General features: G+C 36.4%; 1 protein-coding gene across 2 annotated transcripts in view; it reads left to right on the forward strand.

The window, feature by feature from the left end:
* The window catches only part of SCAPER (S-phase cyclin A associated protein in the ER), a 467,237-nt gene that overhangs the window by 27,920 nt on the left and 414,889 nt on the right, over positions 1–24,428 (forward strand). For both annotated transcript variants that reach the window (XM_065871326.1, XM_065871328.1), the window contains one exon: positions 7,316–7,513. In XM_065871326.1, coding sequence (XP_065727398.1) covers positions 7,316–7,513 — 198 coding nt within the window. The remainder of the gene's footprint in view (positions 1–7,315; positions 7,514–24,428) is intronic.

Raw genomic sequence — 24,428 nt, forward strand, 5'->3', positions numbered from 1 at the left:
GGTTATAAAGAAGTCCCAGTAAATACAAGTCAGACAAGAATATAGAAGTCAGACACAGCATGTTCTCTGACTGTAATGCAATTAAATTACAAATAAAATATAAGGATATTTTCATGTAATATAAAAAAAATTATTGATGGGCTAAAGACCAAATGAGAAAACAAAAAAATTAAGATTATCTGGAAGGATATTTTTATGACCTTGAATTAGAAGAGGCTTTCCTAGACAAGACAAAAAGCATAACTGATGGATATGTTATATCAAAATTAAATTTATATACTAAAAAACTCACTTAAACAAAGTTAAAGGTGAGATTGACTGGGAGAAGATACCATTCATCAAAGACTTCATAAAGAGCTAAAATTCATCAGAAAAAGGACAAATAACCCAATAAAAAATGGGGGAAACCTGAATAGCCTGTAAACCTGTGAAAAAACGCTCAGTTTCAGTAGTAATCAGGGAAATGCCTCTGGATTACTTGTGAAATCCTACAACTTTGCCCTCTAGAAGTAGGTTTACCATTAGCAAAACTTTCTTTGTTCCTCTCTTCCCTGCACATTCCCTTTACCTTCTTGTTTTAGGTAAATTCCAACTCACGTGTGGGAATACTGCTTCCTCCACAGTTGTTTTAAGTAGTAGTTGTTTTCTTCCCCCACAGCGCTCCTACCTGTGATCCTAGAGGTGGGTTAGGTTTCCTGCTTGCTCCTTACTGGCATTTCAGGCAGTTCTCCCTCCCATCTCCTAAAACTCCTCAGATTTGAAGGACATGCCATCAGACTATACCACCTGCTCCCTCTTCTTGTTGCAGCACTTACAGATTTCCAGGTCACTTCTTATTCCTTGAAGATATAATTTTCAGGCTCACTGCATGCTCTACACCATTACTGCTGTCCTCTCAATTTCTTGCATATCTTTCCTCCAGTAGTTTTGTCTTCTACTCATTCCGATGGTCAGACTCTTGCCTTGTTCTCACTAACAACTACTCTCCCTCCAGGATCTCAATCTCAACCATCCAATCTTCTACCTGCCATCTCTCCTCCTGCCTTATTCTCTGTGATCATGTGACTCTAACAATTCTTCAACCCCATGCAATCTATAATTTACTGATCCTACCACCCTTTCATTATCCCATATCCTCCATATGACCACACTTTCCTGGATATCCACCTGAGATTCTATGGTTTGTCTGTCATAATTGCCTTCTTGCCTACTCTCCCAACTGTCTGGCTACCCTGCCCCTTGATAGAACACGCTTGACAGAGTTGTCCTCATTACAGCCACTTTTCTGCCTATTCTGCTCTGTGCCCCATGCATTTGAAAGTGGCAGGAGAAAAGTATCAGTTATGTTGAAAGGCTCTTTTGACACTTATGACCGCTAACCTCATATGGATAGTACTGTCCCAAAGTCCTATTGCATGTCCCTACTTATTCATTTCAGTACAGATCCCATGGGCATTAAAAGGACAATAAAATAATACCATGAACAACTCTTTGCCACAGGTTTGATAACTAGGATGAAATGGACTGATAGCTTGAAAGACATAATCTGTTAAAACTCACTCAAGATGAAATAGACACTCCGAATAGGCCTAAATGTATTAAAGAAATTAAATCAATAATTAATAACCTTTCAAAACAGAAAGTACCAGGCCCAGGTGGATTCACTGTTGAATTCTACCAAGCATTTAAGGAAGAAATTATACCAATTCTTTACAATCCATTTTAGAGGGTAGAAGCAGAGGGAATGCTTCCTAACTCATTTTATGAGGCCAGCATTATTCTAACACCAAAACCAGACAAAGACATTACAAGAAAACTGCAGACCAGTGACTCTCACAAACATAGATACAAAAATCCTCAACAAAATATTAGCAAATCATATCCCACAATAAAAAGAATGATACACCATGAGCAAGTGGGATTTATCCCAGAGGTGCAAGGTTGGTTCATAATTTAAAATAAATCAATGGAATTCATCACAGCAACAGGATAAAAAAGACAAAACCTAGTTTTATATCAATGATGCAGAAAAAAACTTTGACCAAATTCTACACCTAGAAAAGATGATAAAAATCTTTTACTAAACTAAGAATAGAGGGGGAACTTATTCAACTTAATTAAAAAAAAATACAAAACCCTACAGCTAACATGATACTTAATGGGAGAAACTAGAAGCTTTCCCATTAAGATCAGTTAGGAGGTAAGGATGTCCCCTTTCACCATTGCTTTTCAACATCATAATGGAAGTTCTAGCTAATGCAATAAGACAAGAAAAGGAAATAAAAGGTATACAGATTGAGAAGGAAGAAATAAAACTGTCTTTGTTCATAGATGACATGATCATCTATGTAAGAAATCTGAAAGAATCAACCAAAAAAACTCCTATAACTAATAATTGATTACAGAAGGTTGCAAGATACAAGATTAACATAAAAAAGTCAGTTGCTTTCCTGTGTACCAGCAATGAATAAGTGGTATTTAAAATTAAAAACACAATACCATTGGGACTTCCTTGGTGGTCCAGTGGTAAAGAAGCTGCCTTACAATGCAGGGTTTGATCCCTGGTCAGGGAACTAAGATCCCACATGCTACAGGGCAACTAACTAAGCCTGCACGCCACAACTAGTGAGCTCATGCACCTCAACGAGAGAGCTCACATGCTGCAAACTACAGGGTCAACGTGCCCTGGAGCCCACGCACCACAACTAGAGAGAGAAAATCCGCATACCGCAACTGGAGAGAAGCCCGCATACCACAATGAAGAGCCCGCGTGCCGCAGTGAAAGATCCCACATGCCTCAACGAAGACCCGACACAGCCAAAAATAAATAAAATAAATAAATAATAAAATAAATCTTAAAAAACCCCAAACCACAATACCATTTATATCAGCACTCCCCAAAATTAAATAGGTAGGTATAAACATAACAGAATATGTATAAGATCTATATGAGGAAAACTATAAAACTCTGATGAGTGAACTCAAAGAGCTAAATAAATGGAGAGACATTCCATGTTGACGAATAGGAAGACTCAATATGGTCAAGATGTCATTTCTTCCCAGGTTGAAGAATATATTCAATAAATCCCAGCAAATTATTTTGTAGATATCAATAAACTTATTCTAAAGTTTATATGGAGGGGCAAAAGACCCAGAATAGGCAACAAAATATTGAAGGAGAAGAACAAAGTTGGAGGACTGACACTAACCAACTTCAAGACTTACTATAAAGCTACAGTAATCAAGGCAGTGTGATATTGGCAAAAGAAAAGACAAGTAGATATATGGAACAGAATAGAAAGCCCAGAAATGTACCCACGTAATTAGTCAACTGATCTTTGACAAAGGAGCAAAGGCAATACAATGGAGCAAAGGTAGTCTTTTCAACAAATGGTGCTGGAACATCCATACGACAAAAAAAAAAAAAATGAATCCAGACACAGACCTCACATTCTTCACAAAAATTAACTCAAAATAGACTATTGACCATAAATGCAGAAGTATAAAACTCCTAGACAATAACATAGGAGAAAACCTAAATGACCTTGAATATGGTGATGACTTTTTAGGTACAGTATCAAAGGCATGATCTCTGAAAGAAATCAATGATAAGCTGGATTTCATTAAAATTAGAAACTTCTGTTCTGCAAAAGACAATGTCAAGAGAATGAGAAGACAAGTCACAGACTTGGGAGAAAATATTTGGAAAAAGATATCTGGTAAAAGACTGTTATCCAAAATATACAAAGGACTTTTTTTTAAACATGTTTCAATCATTGAAACAACCTGATTGAAAAATGAGATGAAGACCTTAACAGACACCTCACCAAAGAGAATGTACAGATGGCAGATAAGCATATGAAAAGGTGTGCCACATCATATGTCATCAGGGAAATGCAAATTAAAACAATGAGCTACCACCACACACCTATTAGAATGACCAAAATTGGGAACACTGATAACTCCAAATGCTGGTGAGGATGAAGAGCCACAGAAACTCTTACTCAATGTTGGTGGGAATTCAGAGTGGAAATTCAGCCACTTTGGAAGACAGTTTGGCAGTTTCTTAACACAAGTAAACATACTCTTACCTTGTGATCAGCAGTCATGCCCTTGGTATATATGTAGATGAGTTGAAAACTTATGTCTAAACAAAAACATGCACATGGATGTTTATAGCAGCCTTTTTCATAATTGCCAAACCTGGAAGCCACCGAGATATCCAGTAGGTGAATGGATAAATAAACTGTGGTACATTCAGCTCTAAAAAGAAATGAGCTATCAGGCCATGAAAAGACATGGAGGAAATTAATTGCATATTATTAAGTAAAAGAAGCCAATCTGAAAAGGCTGCGTACTGTATGATTCCAACCTTAGGACATTCTAGAAAAGACTAAATATGGAGACAGTAAAAAGACAAGTTGTTGTCAGAGGTTTAGGTCCATAGGTTTCTTCAGATTCTCAGGGGAGTTGACGAGAGTTCTAAGAGAGGTGAGTCAGAAATCTCAATTTCCTCCTTCCCCTTTCCCTCTCCTTTCTTTCTTTTTTCCTCTTTTTCTCTCAGAAGTGATTGATTAAAATAGTATAACATTTATTATATTGAATTTTATTTAAAACATGAGATTCAGTTGTGTCTAGCTTTTTCCAGAAGTTTAGGTTGCTTTGTCTTCTGTTGAATGTCTTGGAAACAGGCACAGTAAGTCATAACAATGGGATAGTTACCTGATTTTGAATCTTGGCTTTGTCTCTTACTTAATGTGAGACCTTGGGTTTATCATTTAATTTAGCTAAATCTCAGTTTTCTCCTCTATAAAATGGAACAAGTAATAGTAACTGTGATATAAAATTGCTTCAAAGATTAAATGAAGTATAACTGTATGGAAAGCACTTAGCACAGTGTCTGGCACATAGCAAGTATGACATGAATATTAGATGCCACTGCAATTGTTATTATCACTGCTGTTATTTTTATCAGTGGTAGGTAAGAGCGCTGTATTTTGAAACTGTATACAAACTTATCAGCCTCTACAATTTGATATGCTTCTTCTACCTTTCTTCACAAATTTGGCAATTTTGCCATTAGTTTATTCACATTTTTCTGTGAGCATATTTCTTCACCTCTTTGTCTTTCCCACTATAATTATACCTAACATTATATGGGTACTACTGTGTGCTAGGTGCTATGTGAAATGCTTTATGAACATTGGAGCAGAAGTTGGAAGACTAGGTTCTGGTCCCAGTTCTGTCACTCAGCCTTTTGACTTGGTCAAGAAATTGAATCTTACTGATATTGTCATCTACAAAATAGGAATAATAATATTTCAATATTTGTCCTGTCTTTATAGTTTGCTATGATGATTAAATGATATGTTTTCAAAAGCCCTTCATAAAATGTAAATAAATGTGCAAAATATAAAGTATTACTATTTTTGTCAAGCTTAAATGTCAAATTTGTATAGTACATTGCCCTTCAGATGGAATTACCTAGCTGTAGTTTCTGCCTTTCTGGAGTCTTTCTTAGTAAAAGCCTCACATAGAGCAATCACGGAGAATAGAAACATCTTAACCTAAAAGCAGTTTTGCCTATTCTACATTTTAAGAAAGGTTGGTTAAAGTATTTGAATCATATACATATGGATGCATGATAGGGTAAATACATAAATGGGTGAAGATGAGTTAAATTATTTTTGAGAATTTTATAAGATTAGGATCTGAATTCACAGGAAACTACTAGTGTTTTGCTGATCACTCTAAGAAGTTTGTGAAGGAAGTATAATTCAGGAAAATTCAAGTTAATTTTAACTTTGGGTGGTATATAGGAAGAGAAATGAGGTGGTCTGGAATATTCGGTAAAGGGTTGTTAGCACAGGGCCTTGGGGTGCAGTGTAATGGGAAGTCAGCGGTGTAATTGCAGAGCTCTAACTGGAAGATAGTCTCCTGTGGCTATGTGATCTTGGACAAATCAGCCTCTAAATCTCAATTTTCTAAGCTGTAAAGTAGAGCTAATAATACATACTTTAAAATTTGTGTGAGGGGGTATTTGCCATCATGATTTATCATTTACTATTAGATTTGGAAAGTGCTTGGAGAGCCGTTGAAGCAAAGGTTTTGTGGGTTGTTGATGATTACTTTAAATTTTATTGCTTGAGTGTTGAGAATTTGGGCCTGGACTAAGGCTGTCAGATAAAATATTTACCAATTTTTATTGCTGAGTCTGACAGCCTTAGTCTGGATGGGGGACTGTGGAAGGAGGATGAGCAGCTCCATCTCAGCCTCTTAAGTGTGCATGTCTTTGTGCGTATATATGTTTTGTTTGCTTGACTTTTGATAGTGAAGATTCTATATAAACCGAAGATTGGCTATAAAAGATTTTTGAAGTATAGGAATCACTGTTACATTGAAGGCCAAAGCCTAAAATAAAACAGGAGAGTATTAGCTTCTATTTTGGATATTCTTCACTCTGGGGCTCTTCTATGAAAAGGAAAAACAAACAAGCTAACAGGAATGACATACACACATACAAAACAACCCAAAGAAACTTGAGATTGTTTGTTGTTGTAACTGTAGTACAAGGTTAGTATTTATTTATTTATCAGTTTAAGTAGCCACAGAGAGATAAGCAACTCCTTTGTACTTCTAGTGAGAAGTTCAGGTCTTTATGTAAACTGCACACTCCTGTTTGTGGGGGAATGATTCTTTGGTACAGTCTATAAAAGTATAGAATATAATCTTGTATTTTCAAAGTCTGCCTGTGCAGCTGAGGAAACATTGGGTCATAGAATACTATAGTTACTTTATTTGGTGAGTCTGCTCTGTAGCTGATGCTTGGTTTTATTAATCAGTGTTCTTTTCTAGTAAATTATTTTGTATTTATATATTTTTACTTTTAGTGGAAAAAGGTTTAAGGTAAAATTAAGTAACTGAATATAAGTATAGGATATGTCATTTCTAAATGAAAAGAATATATACAGGCAATTTCAAAATGTTGAAATTAGTATCTGTTATTTGTTACTGTATGTAAATGTGCCATACACATATTTTAGTAAATCAGGAGCCACTTTAATGCTCCTTTTTGGCTGAGTCTGTTCACCATTAAAATCATCCTAATCTTCAATGAAACATGTAATTGACCTTACAAACCTGCAGCTTTTATTTAAGTTGAGAAGTTTTGTTTTGATGAATTCAGTGTGATATAAGCTAAAAAGAAGAATGTCATGTTTTTAAGTATTTATGTTGAAAAATTTGATTTATACAAAAATCCAGTTCCTGGAGGCTTTTAAAAAATATTTTTTCATGTTTTGTTTTATTTCATCAGAACACTACAGTAGACTGTAAAATAACGTCATCTACAACTGGAGATAAACACTTTGATAAAAGTCCCACTAAAACAAGGCACCCTCGGAAAATTGATCTAAGAGCTCGATACTGGGCATTCCTTTTTGACAATCTTCGCCGGGCTGTAGATGAAATCTATGTAACTTGTGAATCAGATCAGAGTGTGGTGGAATGTAAGGTAAGCTTTGCTTTGAGGCTTTGTAATCCATTTGAAGTCAGATTCTCCAATTTTTACTACATCTGACTTGATAATTTGCCTCAGTATGCAGTACTTTAATAATAACTGTAGTCTCCATGCTATACGCTAGATCTGCTTAACTTATTCATCTTATAACTGAAAGTCTGTACCCTTTGACCAACATCTCCCCATTTCCCCTATCACTTGCAACCACTGTTCTACTCTGCTTCTGTGAGTGTGTCAGGTTTTTCTTTGTTTTGATTTTTCAAGAGTACCCTTGTTGTTGTTGTTTGCATTACCTACTTATGTACTTTTATATTCTGTGCAAGATTTGGTAGAAAGTTGTCTTGATACATAGTCCTAGGCAAGAAATTAAGGGATAGGTACACATATACACAATTTATTAAAAAATCTCTTATCTGTGTTCTCCATTGGTACTGTAGGTGGCATTAGTGAGATTTTCACATTCTTTGGTTTCCTGTTTAATGTCTTTAATTGGGCATTGCTTCTTTTCTGTTGAGATACTTATCACTCTTCTAATTCACTGTGATCAGGGAAAAGTGAGATTGATGGCTAACCATAAACAATCCTGGGTGGGATTAGGATGTCATTGTAAGGTGTGTTTTCTAATTTTAGATAACCTTGTATTTGTAATAGTATATTAAATAGACACATAGCATAATATGGCTCTAAAAATTCACTAGAAAGTCTGGCCTTTCAGTATATACAAACTATATACTGTATTAGTTTATACTAAATAAAATTATTTTGAGAAAAACCAGAATGATACATCATCATAGAAATATTACAGAGGTAGCTTCTGTTTCTACAGTGAACATGGTTGAAAATCCTGGAATTCATTGTTTAACCTTTGAAATGTCCGAAGGGTCAAAGCAAAGTTACATGTTGACACAACAGCTATGTTTCCTCTAAAACTGGAAACAGCCAAAATGTTTTAAACTAGCCTAAAAATATGACTCTTCAGAAACAGTTTACAGAATGAACAGTGATTGAAATCACCCAAATTTATGCTTTGGTTGTCACAATTAATATTGTTACTATCAGCATGTAAAACTTTTCATGTTTTAAGAAAAATATTTTTAAGGAAAATCATATCATTGGGGTGGAATGAATCAGCATGTTGTGGTAGAAAACACCATTGGATTTAATTTTGGGTTATAGTTTCTTATATAAAATGAGCATGTGGGCCTAGATAATCTTTAGGTCATCCCTAGAGATCAATAAGATCAGCAGATTCTTTGATTTTGTGATTAAAAATAACAAAAGGTTGACTGAAGAAATCAAATTTGTCAAATGTGTACTTCTTTATAGAAGTGAGTTGGACCAATTGCAGCCATGTCTCTGTGATGAGCAGAAACTCTTGCACCTATCTCTGATACTGTATTCAGGGAAGCTGGACTTGCCATAAGACAGTGTAGCTTTTTTTTAAAAAAAAATTATTATATATATGCAATGGAATATTACTCAGCCATCAAAAAGAATGAAATAATGACATTTGCAGCAACATTGGTGGACCTAGAGATTATCATCTCTAGTGAAAGAGAAAGACACATACCATATGATATCACTTATATGTGGAATCTAAAATATGATACAAATCAACATATCTATGAAACAAAGACAGTGTAGCTTTTATTTTCAGTCCTGTCAAAGCTTTGTGAAAGTTTAACAGTAATAGAAATTGGTTGTGCAAGTTGTAGATTACGAGAATGGAGAAGATTAAAAAAAATTTTTTTTTAATTTTTAACTTTTTATTATGAGAATTTTCAAATACAAAGTAGAATAATGCAATATAGGGACTTCCCTGCTGGCACCGTGGTTAAGAATCCGCCTGCCAATCCAGGGGACATGGGTTCGATCCCTGGTCCAGGAAGATCCCACATGCCGCAGAGCAGCTAAGCCTGTGCACCACAACTACTGAGCCTGTGCTCTAGAGCCTGTGAGCCACAACTACTGAGCCCATGTACCACAGCTACTGAAGCCCGTGTGCTTAGAGCCTGTGCTCCGCAACAAGAGAAGCCACCACAATGAGAAGCCCACGGACCAAAAGGAAGAGTAGCCCCTGCTCACCGCAACTAGAGAAAGCCCACATGCAGCAATGAAGATCCAACACAGCCAAAAATAAATTAATAAATAAATATATTTTTTTTAATTAAAAAAGAAAGAAAGAATGGAGAAGATTTTGACAGAGGAGTAGAAATGTGTTCTCTATTCTTTGTACTGTGTTAAGATGCTCAAAGGTTTATGCTGAGAAATAAAATCTGGGAGCTTAAAAGTTAATTTCATACCCAACTCTGCTCCTCTCCCCATCTAGGACTTACAGGTGGTGATGTAAAAATATACAGTTTAATATTTGCTTTATCATGTGCTGGGTATATAATAACTGGAGTTCTATTTATGTTTTGTTCTATTCTCATTTTAAAAGCACTTCTATCCATTATCTCATTTGATTAGTACCATTGTAAGATGTATAACCCTCATTTTATAGATCCTCATTGTATAGGTGCATTCAGCCTTTATTTTGTAGATTTACTGACAATATTTATCCTTCTTTGTGATTTTTGTGCAACGCCTTTGTTAAGTAACCACAGTTCAATTCTTTGTCTCATATGTAAAGTGCAGTTAATAACTCCTGTATTATGTAATTCATATGATAAGTACAGCATGAAAAAGTATCTTAACTGTATCAACCAGGATTGCTGACCAGAGCCAGTCTCTTTAATCAAGAGGCTAAAATTCTCATTTTTTTCGTTTAAAGGCATGCCTGTTATGCCATCAGCTACTTCACTGCATGACTTGCTAAGAACTGACTTTTCCAGCAAAGCTGTAATCTGACCATCACCACTGCATTTCCCCTTCTTCCATATAAAGTGGGCTAGGGGGAGATTGCCTTTTGGGGAGTGCACAGTTAATGAAGTTTGATGTGGTGCATGAATCGCTTGTGAAGTTTGTGTGTATGGCTGCAGGAAACTGGCATCTTGTTCTCTGGTTGGATCTTTGCCGTGCTGATTTTGGTGCCTGTGGAATATGTTGAGAGATTTTGGGGAAAAGCATACTGGGAACATATTGTACTTTCCATTCCCTTTTTTCCATTTCAACCTGGGGGAACTGGATGTGTGGCTCTGGAATATTGGGGGCATCCTTGAATATAGAGAGTGGTACCTACATCTCCCTTAGAAGTTTCATAGCATAATAAGCTTGCTGGAGTAGCTCATGCCAGCTGGGCTTGAAGGGACTTTAGGGTAGTATGCTTTCTTTGGAAGGAGATAGGATGGGACTTGTCATTGACCAAGTAAAGAGGAACCTCAGTGCATCTCACGATTTATGTGAGGGTAGAATTGTGTACATTAGTGAAGATGTTGGAGTAATAGGGGCTTCCTGTGGGGACACTTGGTTAGGTAAAATATACCAACCTCTGTTGGAGTTGAGGCAGATACTGCTTGGGCAGAGGGAGCCAGGGTGAACCTGACCACTGCCTAGAGAACCATGAATGTTCCCTGTGCAGAAATTACCATGTACTGCAGAGATCAGTAGAGACCACTGACTTCAAATTGATTCAGAGAAAGATGAGGGGTGCATCTCTGCCTGGCAGCACTTGATTCTTTTGGTGGTCAGTATCACCCTAGTCCCTGGAGAAGGACTGGCTGATGACTGTAGTAGATCCATCACTAATAACTGGTGAGATCTATAATAAGTAGGATATTGCCGTGTTCCCACAGCTGCCACTTATGGCAAGGACATAAGTTTGTGAAGGTAGGAGAGTTTGAAGGGGTACAGAGGAGGACGAGAGGAGAGACACAGTGAGGACAAGCTGTGTTCTTCCCCACCACAAGCATCTGCTAAAGCATGTAATTCTCACTTGTGCTAGGCAGGTTGTCTGTAGATGGGATTTAAAAACCAAGCTTTGATAATTGAATGTGACTGAAAAACTGTGGAATTTCACTGAGCATACTCAGCAGGTTTAGGATTCAACTGAATAGTTAGTTATATGGGGGAAAAAATAAAAGTATTCTATGTTTATATCTCAATAGTTGAGACTTCTCAATTCAACAAGTAAGGATCAAAATGAGATGTGAGAAAGTGCTTAGAAAGGTATGACACACAATAAAAAGAAAATAAATTTTATAATTAGATGAAAGGAGAAGTCACAGATGGAGAAAGAGGAATATATAGGTCCAGGACAGAGAAAGAATCATCATAGAAGTAGGAAGGAGATAGGAGAATAGGAATGTCCCAAAAGCCATGGAAGAAGTAGGAGAGGTGCATAGGTTAAGAATGACTGCAGTTGAGAGAAAGCTTGTTCAACTTGGCATTCAAGAGGGATAAGAACAGATGAGATCAAGGTGGAAATTTGTGATAAGAATTTGAAATTCCATTTGATGGGTTCTTTGCTCTCTTTATTTTGAAAAGTAGGAGGAGTGGGGTTGGAAGTTTGAAGAGAGTGGAAAGGTCTGAAATAACTGTGATGGAGATGAAAGGGCTGACATACAGAAACCGATTGCCCAGCAGCCTTGAAGGTCACAGTTGAGATTGGAAATTCTTCTCTTTCCTGTATCTTTAGTTTTCCTTATTAGATTATTTTCCCATCAGCATACAACATGCTTATTTCTCTTCCATTCTGAACTACAAAAATAAGAACAACAAGAAGAAACCCCCAAACCCTTTCTCTACTTTACTTATCCTTTTATCTACTCTCCCAGTCCCCATTTTCCTCCTCCCCTTCTTAGCCAAGTTTCTTAGAAGAACTTTCTACATTTGCTGCCTTCATTTCCTTTTCTCCTGGATACTCATTAGTCTACTCCAACCTGGTGTCACATCCTATCAGAGCTCCTGTTAAGTTCTTATTAAAGTCACTCAGTATTACTAAGTCCAGTGGCTGTATTTCAGTCCCTTCCATGATCTCTGAGTAGCATTTCATGCTGTTGACCACTCCCCTCTTCTTACAGCACTCCCTTCTTTGGCTTTTATGGAACAACCTCTGCTAGTTTTCTTCCTCCTTTGTTGGCTGCTGCTTCTGCCTGCTCTTGGCTTTTTCTTTTCCACCTGACCTTTAGCTTTTGAGAAGTTATTAAGGCTCCTTTTAGACCATCTTTCTCCCTCTTCAGTTTTCTCCATGCCATGGCTTAATTTACTATTCATTTTCTGATGATTCTTAAATTTATATGTCTAGCCTATATCTTTCGTCTGATTTTCAGACTTGTATATCCAACTTGCCTAGTTGGCATCTCCACTTGTATGTTTCACAAGCGTGTCAAACTGACGTATATAAAACCAAGTTCATGGTAGCTTCCTTTGCCCCAAACCTGGAGATGTATTTCTCTTCCCCCCTCCTCCCTTCACCTCACACCAGCCACTGTCCAATGAATTGGCCTCTTTCAGATTACTTACTAAATCTTTCTGATCTGTCCACTTCTCTCATTCTCCACTGCTACCATTCTAGTCCAAGCCACCAGTAAAAAATGCCTGGATTACAACTGAAACCTTGTAACAGGATTCCCTGCATCCTTCCAATCCATTCTCTACATTATAGGCAAAATGATACTTAAAAACCACAAAAATAAACTCTACTTTTATTTTTATTTTATTTTTGCGGTATGCGGGCCTCTCACTGTTGTGGCCTCTCTGGTTGCGGAGCACAGGCTCCGGACGCGCAGGCTCAGTGGCCATGGCTCACGGCCCAGCCGCTCCGCGGCATGTGGGATCTTCGCGGCCCGGGGCACGAACCCGTGTCCCCTGCATCGGCAGGCGGACTCTCAACCACTGTGCCACCAGGGAAGACCCAGCTCTAATTTTTTTGATGATAGCTCCTCAAAAGTTTCCCTTTGCTCTGAGCATTAAAATCTTCAGCATGACCTTAAAATCATGAGTGACTTGATCGGTGCTAACCTCATTTCACACCACTTTTCTCTCTTCCCTTCTGCTTCATTTAAACCAGCTTCTTTCAGTTAGTCAAACATGCCATGTGCTCACTAGTCTTCAGACATTTCCACATTCTGATTTTTCTGCCAGAACACTAATCCCTCATTCTCCTTGCCCAGCACCTCCTCACCTCCCCCATCCCTTTTACCTAATTTCTATTCTTAATTTAGGTTTCTGTTTAAGTGTCACTTCCTCAGGGGGAGCCTATCCAGGTATTTCAGACTAAACCAGGTTCCCCTATAATATACAGTCGTCCCTCAGTATCTGCTGGGGATTGGTTCCAGGACATCTTCTCCCCCAACCCCTGCCCTGTGGATACCAATATCCATGGATGCTCAAGCCCCTTATATAAAATGACATAGTACATTCAGCCCTGGGTATCCATGGGTTCTGCCTGGGCACGTATGGACCGACTGTACTCTTAATACTTTCCCTAGAAGCACTTATCACAATTGAAATTACATAATTGTTTATTTTGTTGTTTTTATATCTGTCTCCCTTATTAGACAGTAAGCTCCATGAGGACAGAAACCATACTGTTTTGTTTACCCCTCCGTCATCAGTTCTTGGAACTGGCGTTGAAACATAGTAAATGCTCTGTAAATAGATGTCAAAAGGCTGTGTGAAGCAATGAGACTACGTAGAGTTTGGGGGTGAAGACACTGGTTTACACAGTGATGTGATTCCTCTCTCTCCTGAGTTATACTTAGCATTCAGTTGCTTGCTAAAAATGCACAAAGATGGTGGGTAGATGAATTAATCATGGGTAGGTATTTTTTAGGCAGATGCAGTGTAATTTCATTGGAGTAAAGGATTGAAGAGGGTAAGAGAGTAGTTGGAGTAGTGGACCATGGAACCTAAGCTGGATGGGGAAGGAAATGACTATTGCAGAAGCCTGATAGGTGTGGAGAAAGTAAAGAAGCTAAGTGTTTGCAAATATCCTTTGGACATGGTAGGAATAGGTAAGGTGGATTCTCTCTAGATAGAAATTGATGTTTATATTTTTAAAGTTACTATTTACATACTCCAACTTATTACTTGTTTAAATCTTCTTGAACTGTCAGACATAGATATTTTAGTCTCCCACTACTATTGCAGTTTCTTCAATATTTCCTTGAATGTCTGAGATTTTTTTTTAAGTTGCAAAATTTATAGAATTTATAGATTTATAGAATCATCCCATCTAGGCACACAAGTGTAAAAGTCTAGAAGTGCAAAAGAAGTTTTTGCAGCAAAACAGTAGGCTGGAGGGCCTTGGATTGTAGGAGAGAGAAGGGTGGAGAGTGAAGTGGTTAGAGGAGTGTCCTCAGAGGCTTTGACCTGGAGACGGGGAGCCATGTTAGATCAGTTGTGGGGAGCATCAAGGATGGGCGGGCTCTGGGAGAAGACCTCCTCTCAGGCTGTGCATTGCCAATTTGGGGCATTGCCACAACGAAGTATACTCAGCAGTGAGCACCAGAGGGAGGCCTTGAGTTTGAGTCCCTAGGAAAACATCTTCATTTAATGCCATTGTTTCTATTGGAAAATCAGATTTAACTTAAGGCAAAACTTTTAGGTAATAACCTGCTGTAGGAATAAGTATTACATGCATGTTTACTTTATCATAATCTACTTTCAATTAATATCAGACTGTTTCATGAGGAGTGTAAGGACATTACAACAGCATAATTCCATTGACCTACTCCACCTTTTATGTTCTCATTGCTTATATTTTACTACTCTATACACTGAAAGCGCCTCAATTTCTTAATTTTTGCTGTAAAAATTGATGGTCTTTTACAGAAATTTGAAAAGAAAATATATAAAATAAAGGTACTAAGATTTTTTAAGCCATTTTGCTGCCTTATTAGTTGGATAAAGGATCATATGAGTTGTATTTTCATTGTGAATTTAACATTTGTGAATTCTGTTTTGTGTGATGTTAATATTATAATCTCTCTATCTATTTTTGGTTTGTTTGATTTGCCTATTGCCCTTTAGCTCGGGTATTGCAGTTTGTTACAAAGAACATGAGATTCTGCACAGGGAGAGTAGGCTAAGAGTTCACCTGTGCATTTATGGACTAGGCTTTGGTTACCTTACCATTGTTTTACATTAATAACTATCTTTCAAAAATTTACTTTTTACTTTTTATTTATTCAGTATATGTATAAATTGTGAAGTGATCACCACAATAACTCTAGCTGACATTCATCACTACACATAGTTACAATTTTTTTTCTTTCTGGTGATAAGTTTTAAGATCTACTCTCTTAGCAGCTTTTAAATATACATTATTATTAACTATAGTCACCATGCTGTACATTACATTTCCTGGACTTCATTATTTTGTAACTGAAAGTTTGTACCTTTTGACCATACTAACCCATTTCACCCACCTCCCACCCCATTAATAGCTATCTTTTCCTCTATCTGTATCTGGTCTTATTCTAGTTATGTATTCTTTGCTGTTTTTCATTCATTGTACGCTTACAGTAAAAATTTGCTATCTTTATTGATTAAAGAATAATTACTCCTATGTATATAACATTTCCTGAGACATTATTTTATGATTCAGTGTTTAAGTTGTAGAGGTAGATGAATTGTTATTTTTTAGTGTATTTAACATGACACTTCATTGATGATATCTTCGTTGATAAGTCTTTGTTCCTTGTATTTGGTTCTCATTTATTATAATCAATAGAGAATAGATTATTTTTCTTTGGGGTATTTGGGATAACTTAATAACTTGATCCCACAATCACCATGTTGTAACTATTACTGGGGTTAGTCAAACCTGACTTATCTGGGCTAAGTTCCTAGTAATGGTAACCTAGTTCTTAGGAGTAGCCATCAAACCATATTATACTTTCATTTTAAAAGATTTCTTCCTGATTTCTTTATTTCTGTTACTGACCACCACTCTCCCAGCCACGTATGCTTTCTTCTTTGTCAGCTTCAAAGTTCCTATTCATTCATTTTTTGCATTTTTTTCCCATTCACACATCCCCTCCCTGTTTCCTAGTGTCAATACATTGCCTTTTAAAGATCCTTATTACTCTCTGGTGAACATTTTTCTTGTCCTTTTGGGTATGTCCCCGTCTTGTTTTTTTTGTTGTTTTTTCTGCTTTTGTAGTGCTTTTTACCAATGACATTAATCTTTCATTTTGTCTTATTTTTATTTTAACATCTTTATTGGAGTATAATTGCTTTAAAATGGTGTGTTAGCTTCTGCTTTATAACAAAGTGAATCAGCTCTACATGTATATACATCCCCATATCTCCTCCCTCTTGCGTCTCCCTCCCACACTCCCTATCCCACCCTCCCTATCTCACCCCTCTAGGTGGTCACAAAGCACTGAACTGATCTCCCTGTGCAAAGCAGCTGCTTCCCACTAGCTATCTATTTTACATTTGGTAGTGTATATATGTTAGTGCTACTCTCTCACTTGGTCCCAGTTTACCCTTCCCCCTCCCCGTGTCCTCAAGTCCATTCTCTGTGTCTGCGTCTTTATTCCTGTCCTGCCCCTAGGTTCTTCAGAACCACTTTTTAAAAAAAATTCCATATATATGTGTTAGCATACAGTATTTGTTTTTCTCTTTCTGACTTACTTCACTTGGTATGACAGTCTCAAAGTCCATCCACCTCGCTACAGATAACTCAGTTTCATTTTATTTTATGTCTGAGTAATATTCCATTGTCTATATGTGCCACATCTTCTGTATCCATTCATCTGGTGATTGACACTTAGGTTAGGTTGCTTCCATGTCCTGGCTATTGTAAATAGAGCTGCAGTGAACACTGTGGTACATGACTATTTTAAAATTGTGGTTTGCTAAGGGTATATGCCCAGTAGTGGGATTGCTGAGTCGTATGGTAGTTCTGTTTTTAGTTTTCTGAGGAACCTCCATACTGTTCTCCATAGTGGCTGTATCAGTTTACATTCCCACCAACAGTGCAAGAGGGTTCCCTTTTCTCCACACCCTCTCTAGCATTTATTGTTTGTAGATTTTGTGATGATGGCCATTCTGACTGGTGTGAGGTGATACCTCCTTGTAGTTTTGATTTGCATTTCTCTAATGATTAGTGATGTTGAGCATCCTTTCATGTGTTTGTTGACAATCTGTATATGTTCTTTGGAGAAATGTCTATTTAGGTCTCTGCCCAATTTTGGATTGGGTTGTTTGTTTTTTTCATATTGAGCCACATGAGCTGCTTGTATATTTTGGAGATTAATCCTTTGTCAGTTGCTTCGTTTGCAAATATTTTCTCCCATTCTGAGGGTTGTCTTTTCATCTTGTTTATGGTTTCCTTTGTTTTGCAAAAGCTTTTAAGTTTCATTAGGTCCCATTTGTTTATTTTTGGTTTTATTTACATTTCTCTAAGAGGTGGGTCAAAAAGGATCTTGTTATCATTTATGTCATATAGTGTTCTGCCTATGTTTTCCTCTAAGAGTTTTATAGTGTCTGGCCATACATTTAGGTCTTTAATCCATTTTGAGTTTATTTTTGTATACGGTGTTAGGGAGTGTTCTAATTTCATGCCTGTACATGTAGCTGTCCAGTTTTCCCAGCAGCACTTACTGAAGCAGCTGTGTTTTCTCCGTTGTATATTCTTGCCTCCTTTCTCAAAGAGAAGGTGACCATATGTGCATGGGTTTATCTCTAGGCTTTCTAATCTGTTCCGTTGATCTATATTTCTATTTTTGTGCCATACCATACTGTCTTGATTACTGTAGCTTGTAGTGTAGTGTGAAGTCAGGGAGCCTGATTCCTTCAGCTCCGTTTTTCTTTGTCAAGATTGCTTTAGCTATACGGGATCTTTTGTGTTTCCATGCAAATTGTGAAACTTTTTGTTCTAGTTCTGTGAAAAATGCCAGTGGTAGTCTGATAGGGATTGCATTGAATCTGTAGATTGCTTTGGGTAGTAGAGTCATTTTCACAATGTTAATTCTTCCATTCTGAGAACGTGGTATATCTCTCCATCTGTTTGTATCGTCTTTAATTTCTTTCATCAGTGTCTTATAGTTTTCTGCATACAGGTCTTTTGTCTCCTTAGGTAGGTTTATTCCTAGGTATTTTGTTCCTTTTGTTGCAGTAGTAAATGGGAGTGTTTCCTTAATTTCCATTTCACATTTTTTATCTTAGTGTACAGGAATGCAAGAGATTTCTGTGTATTAATTTTGTATCCTGCTGTTTTACCAAATTCATTGATTAGCTCTAGTAGTTTTCTGGTAGCACCTTTAGGATTCTCTATGTATAGTATCATGTCATCTGCAAACACTGAGAGTTTTATTTCTTTTCCGATTTGGATTCCTTTTATTTCTTTTTCTTCTCTGATTGCTGTGGCTAAAACTTCCAAACTATGTTGAATGTTAGCGGTGAGAGTGGGCAGCCTTTTCTTGTTCCTGATCTTAGAGGAAATGGTTTCAGTTTTTCACTGTTGACAGCGATGTTGGCTGTGGGTTTGTCATATATGGTCTTTATTATGTTGAGGTAGGTTCCCTCTATGCCTACTTTCTGGAAAGTTTTTATCATAAGTGGGTGTTAAATTTTGTTGAAAGCTTTCTCTGCATCTATTGAAATGATCATATGGTTTTTCTCCTTCAATTTGTTAATATGGTGTATCACATTGATTGATTTGCATGTATTAAAGAATCCTTGTATTCCTGGGATAAACCTTACTTGATCATAGTGTATGAGTCTTTTAATGTGCTGTTGGATTCTGTTTGCTAGTATTTTGTTGAGGATTTTTGCATCTATGTTCATCAGTGACGGCCCTTAACCTGTAGTTTCCTTTTTTTGTGAATCGTTGTCTGGTTTTGGTATCAGTGTGTTGGTGGCCTTGTAGAATGAGTTTGGTAGTGTTCCTCCCTCTGCTATATTTTGGAAGCGTTTGAGAAGGATAGGTGTTAGCTCTTCTCTAAATGTTTGATAGAATCACCTGTGAGGCCATCTGGTCCTGGGCTTTTGCTTTTTGGAAGATTTTTAATCAGAGTTTCAATTTCATTGTTTGTGATTAGTCTGTTTATATTTTCTATTTCTTCCTGGTTCAGTCTCTGAAAGTTGTGCTTTTCTAAGAATTTGTCCATTTCTTCCAGGTTGTCCGTTTTAGTGGCAATCGGTTGTGGCAATCGGTTAGTGGCAATCTCTCATGATCCTTTGTACTTTTGCACTGTCAGTTGTTACTTCTCCTTTTTCATTTCTAATTCTGTTGATTTAGGTCTTCTCCCTTTTTTTCTTGATGAGTCTGTCTAGTGGTTTATCAATTTTGTTTATCTTCTCAAAGTACCAGCTGTTAGTTTTATTGATCTTTGCTATTGTTTCCTTCATTTCTTTTTAATTTATTTCTGATCTTTATGATTTCTTTCATTCTGCTAACTTTGGGTTTTTTTGTTCTTTCTCCAATTGCTTTAGGTGTAAGTTTAGGTTGTTTATTTGAGATTTTGTCTCTTGAGGTAGGTTTGTATCGCTATAAACTTCCCTCTTAGAACTGCTTTTGTTGCCTACCATAGGTTTTGGATTGTTGTGTTTTCATTGTTGTTTGTTTCTAGGTATTTTTTGATTTCCTCTTTGATTTCTTCAATGAGCTCTTGGTTATTTAGTAGTGTATTATTTAGCCTCCATGTGTTTGTATTTTTTTCAGTTTTCTTTCTGTAGTTGATATCTAGTCTCATAGCATTGTGGTCGGAAAAGATACTTGATACGCTTTCAATTTTCTTAAATTTACCAAGGCTTGATTTGTGACCCAAGATATCTATCCTGGAGAGTGTTCCATGAGCACTTAAGAAGAAAGTGTATTCTGTTGGCTTTGGCTGTGAATATCTGTGAATATCAATTAAGTCTGTCTTGTTTAATGTGTCATTTAAAACTTGTGTTTCCTTATTTATTTTCATTTTGGATGATCTGTCCATTGGTGAAAGTGGGATTTTAAAGTCCCCTACTATGATTGTGTTACTGTCGATTTCCCTTTTTATGGTTGTTAGCATTTGCCTTATGTATTGAGGTGCTCTTACATTGGGTGCATAAATATTTACAGTTATTATATCTTCTTGGATTCATCCCTTGATCATTATGTAGTATCCTTCTTTGTTTCTTTTAATAGTCTTTATTTTAATGTCTGTTTTGTCTGATATGAGAATTGCTACTCCAGCTTTCTTTTGGTTTCCATTTTCATGGAATATCTTTTTCCATCCCCTCACTTTCAGTCTGTATGTGTCCCTAGGTCTGAAGTGGGTCTCTTGCAGACAGCATATATACAGGTCTTGTTTTCATATCCATTCAGCTGGTCTGTGTCCTTTGCTTGGAGCATTGAATCCATTTACATTTAAGATAATTATCAATATGTATGTTCCTATTACCATTTTCTTAATTGTTTTGCGTTTGTTATTGTATCTCTTTTCCTCCTCTTGTGTTTCTCACCTAGAGAGGTCCTTTAGCATTTGTTGTAAAGCTGGTTTGGTGATGCTGAATTCTCTCAACTTTTGCTTGTCTGTAAATGTTTTAATTTCTCTGTCAAATCTGAATGAGATCTTTGCTGGGTAGAGTAATCTTGGTTGTAGGTTTTTCCCTTTCATCACTTTAAATATGTTTTGCCACTCCCTTCTGGATTGCAGAATTTCTGCTGAAAGATCAGCTGTTAACCTTATTGGGATTCCCTTGTATGTTGTTTGTTGCTTTTATCTTGCTGCTTTTAATATTATTTCTTTGTATTTAATTTTTGATAGTTTGATTAATATGTGTCCTGGCGTGTTTCTCCTTGATTTATCCTGTATGGGACTCTCTGTGCTTCCTGGACTTGATTGACTATTTATTTTCCCATATTAGGGAAATTTTCAACTATAATCTCGTCAAATATTTTCTCAGTCCCTTTCTTTTTCTCTTCTTTTTCTGGGACCTCTATAATTCAAATGTTGGTGTGTTTAATGCTGTCCCAGAGGTCTCTGAGACTGCCCTCAATTGTTTTCCTTCTTTTTTTGGCTCTGCAGTAGTTATTTCTACTATTTTATCTTCCAGGTCACTTATCCGTTCTTCTGCCTCAGTCATTAGGCTATTGCTTCCTTCTAGAGAATTTTAAATTTCATTGTTGTTCATCATCGTGTGTTTGCTCTTTAGTTCTTCTAGGTCCTTGTTAAACATTTCTTGTATTTTCTCCATATTATTTCCAAGATTTTGGATCATCTTTACTATCATTACTCTGAATTATTTTATAGGTAGACTGCCTATTTCCTCTTCATTTCTTTGGTCTGGTGGGTTTTTACCTTGCTCCTTCATCCGCTGTATATAAATATAAATATAAATAAATAAATATATATATATATATATGTAGTACACATACAGACATGGCATATCTTCTTTATCCATTCCTCTGTTGATGGGCACTTAGGTTTTTTCCATATCTTGGCAACAGTAAATAGTCCTGTGATGAATATAGGGGTGCATATTGTCTTTTCAAATTAGTGTTTTCTTGTTCTTTGGATAAATACCCGGAAGTGGGATAGCTGGATCATGTGGTAATTCTGTTCCTAATTTTTTGAGGAATTTCCATACTGTTTTCCATAGTGGCTGTACCTGTTTACATCCACTGTCAGTGCATGAGTTTCCCCTTTCTCCACATCCTCTCCAATACTTGTTATTTCTTGCCTTTTTAGTAATTGCTTTTCTAACAGACATAAGGGGATATTTCACTGTGGTTTTCATTTGCCTTTCCCTGATAATTAGTGATGTTGAACAAAACCCCAGTTTTGTTCTTCTTTCTCAAGATTATTTGGCTATTCATGGTCTTTTGTGTTCCCATAAAATTTTAGGAGTGTTTTTCCCAGTTCTGTGAAAAATGCTATTGGTGTTTTGATAGTGATCGCATTGAATGTGTATATTGCTTTGGGTAGTATAGGTATTGTAGTAATATTAATTCTTCCAGTCTATGAGGACTGTATATCTCTACATTTATTTGTGTTGTGTTTAATTTCTTTCATCAATAATAATAATTCTTAAAACTCTTATAGATTTCAGAGTACAGATCTTTCACCTTGTTGCTTAAATTTATTCCAAGGTATTTTATTCTTTTTGATGCAATTCTAAGCGGATTTTTTTCTTAATTTCTCTATGTGATAATTTATTATTAGTGTATAGATATACAACAGATTCCTGTATATTAATTTTGTATCCTACAACTTTACTAAATTCATTTATTTATTTCTAATAGTTTTTTGATGGAGTCTCCCACAGTTTCCTGTATATATTATGTCATCTGCAAATAGTGACAGTTTTTCTTCTTTCCTTTGCTATAAACTTCCTTCTTAGTACTGCTTTTGCTGCATCCTGTAGATTTTGGTATGTCATATTTTTATTTTCATTTGCCTTCAGGTAATTTTTAATTTCTCCTTTGATTTCTTTATTGACCCAATAGTTATTCCATAGCATGTTGTTCAGTCTCCACATATATGTGATTTTTCCAGATTTCTTCTTGAATTTGATTTCTAGTTTCATACCATCGTGATTGGAGAAGATGCTTGATATGATTGCAGTCTTCTTAAATTTGTTGAGACTTATTTTGTGTCCCAAAATATGGTCTACCCTTGAGAAAGTTCCATGTGGACTTGAGAAGAATGTGATTTCTCCTGCATTTGGATGGAATATTCTGTACAAATCTATAAAATCCATCTTGTCAAAATTTCATTTAAGGCTGCTGTTTCCTTGTTGACTTTCTGTGTGGATGATCTATCCATTGACGTAAGTGGGGTGTTAAAGTCCCCTACTATTACTGTTGCTGTCAATTTCTACCTTTAGGTTTGTTAATCATTGTTTTATATATTTTGGTGCACCTATGTCAGGTGCATAAATGTTAATAACTTACGTGTTCTTATGAAGTATCCTCTTTATCATTATTACTATCCATTTTTGTCTCTTACCTTTTTTACCTTGAAGTGTATTTTGTGTGATAGCAGAATGTCTACACCAGCTTTCTTTGGGATGCCATTTGCTTGGAATATCCTCTTTCATCCCTTCACTTATGTTTATCTTTAGAGTTGAGGTGTGTCTTCTGGAAGCAGCATACAGTTGGGTTTTGTTTTTTAACCTGTCTCGCCACTCTGTATCTTTTGATTTGTGGATTCAGTCCATTTGCATGTAAGGTGATTATTGATAGATGAGGACTTAGTACTGCCATTTTATCTTTTGTTTCCTGGTTCCTCTGTATCTCCACTGTTGCTTATTCCTAGTATTAGTGTCTTCTAGTTTGGTCTCTTGCCCGCTTAGGTAGGTATTTTTTTTTTTTTTTGGTGCAATTGTACATGGGTTGTTTCCTTAATTTCTCATGGGTTATTTCTCTTAATTTACACAACAGTGCATTTCTGTACACTAACAATGTTAGTGTATAGAAATGCAACTGATTTCCATATATTAATTTTGTGTCCTGCAACTTTACCAAATTTATTCATGAGCTCAAGTATGTTTTTGGTGGCATTTTTAGGATTTTCTGTGTAAAGTGTCATGTCATCTGCAAATGGTGACAGTTTTACTTTTTCCTTTCCAACTTGGATTCCTCTTATCTTATTTCTTCTCTGATTTCTGTGGCTAGGACTTCCAATACTATGTTGAATAAACGTGGCAAGAGTGGACCTCCTTGTCTTGTTTCTGATCTTAGAGGAAATGATTTCAGCTTTTCACTGTTGAGTATGGTGTTAAACTGTGGACTTGTCATATATGACCTTTATTATGTTGAGGTATGTTTCCTCTATGCCCACTTTCTGGAGAGTTTTTTTTCATAAATGGATGCTGAATTTTATCAAAAGCTTTCTCTGCAGCCTTTGAGATGATCATATGGTTTTTATTCTTCAATTAGATTTGTTAATATGGTGTATCACATTGATTTGCAGATATTGAAAAATCCTTGTATCCCTGGGATAAATCCCATTTGATCATGGTGTATGGTTCTTTTAATGTATTGTTGGATTTGGTTTGCTAATATTTTGTTGAGGATTTTTGCATACATGTT

This window comes from Phocoena phocoena, chromosome 2 (assembly GCF_963924675.1).
Source record: "Phocoena phocoena chromosome 2, mPhoPho1.1, whole genome shotgun sequence".
NCBI classification, from domain to species: Eukaryota; Metazoa; Chordata; class Mammalia; order Artiodactyla; family Phocoenidae; genus Phocoena; species Phocoena phocoena.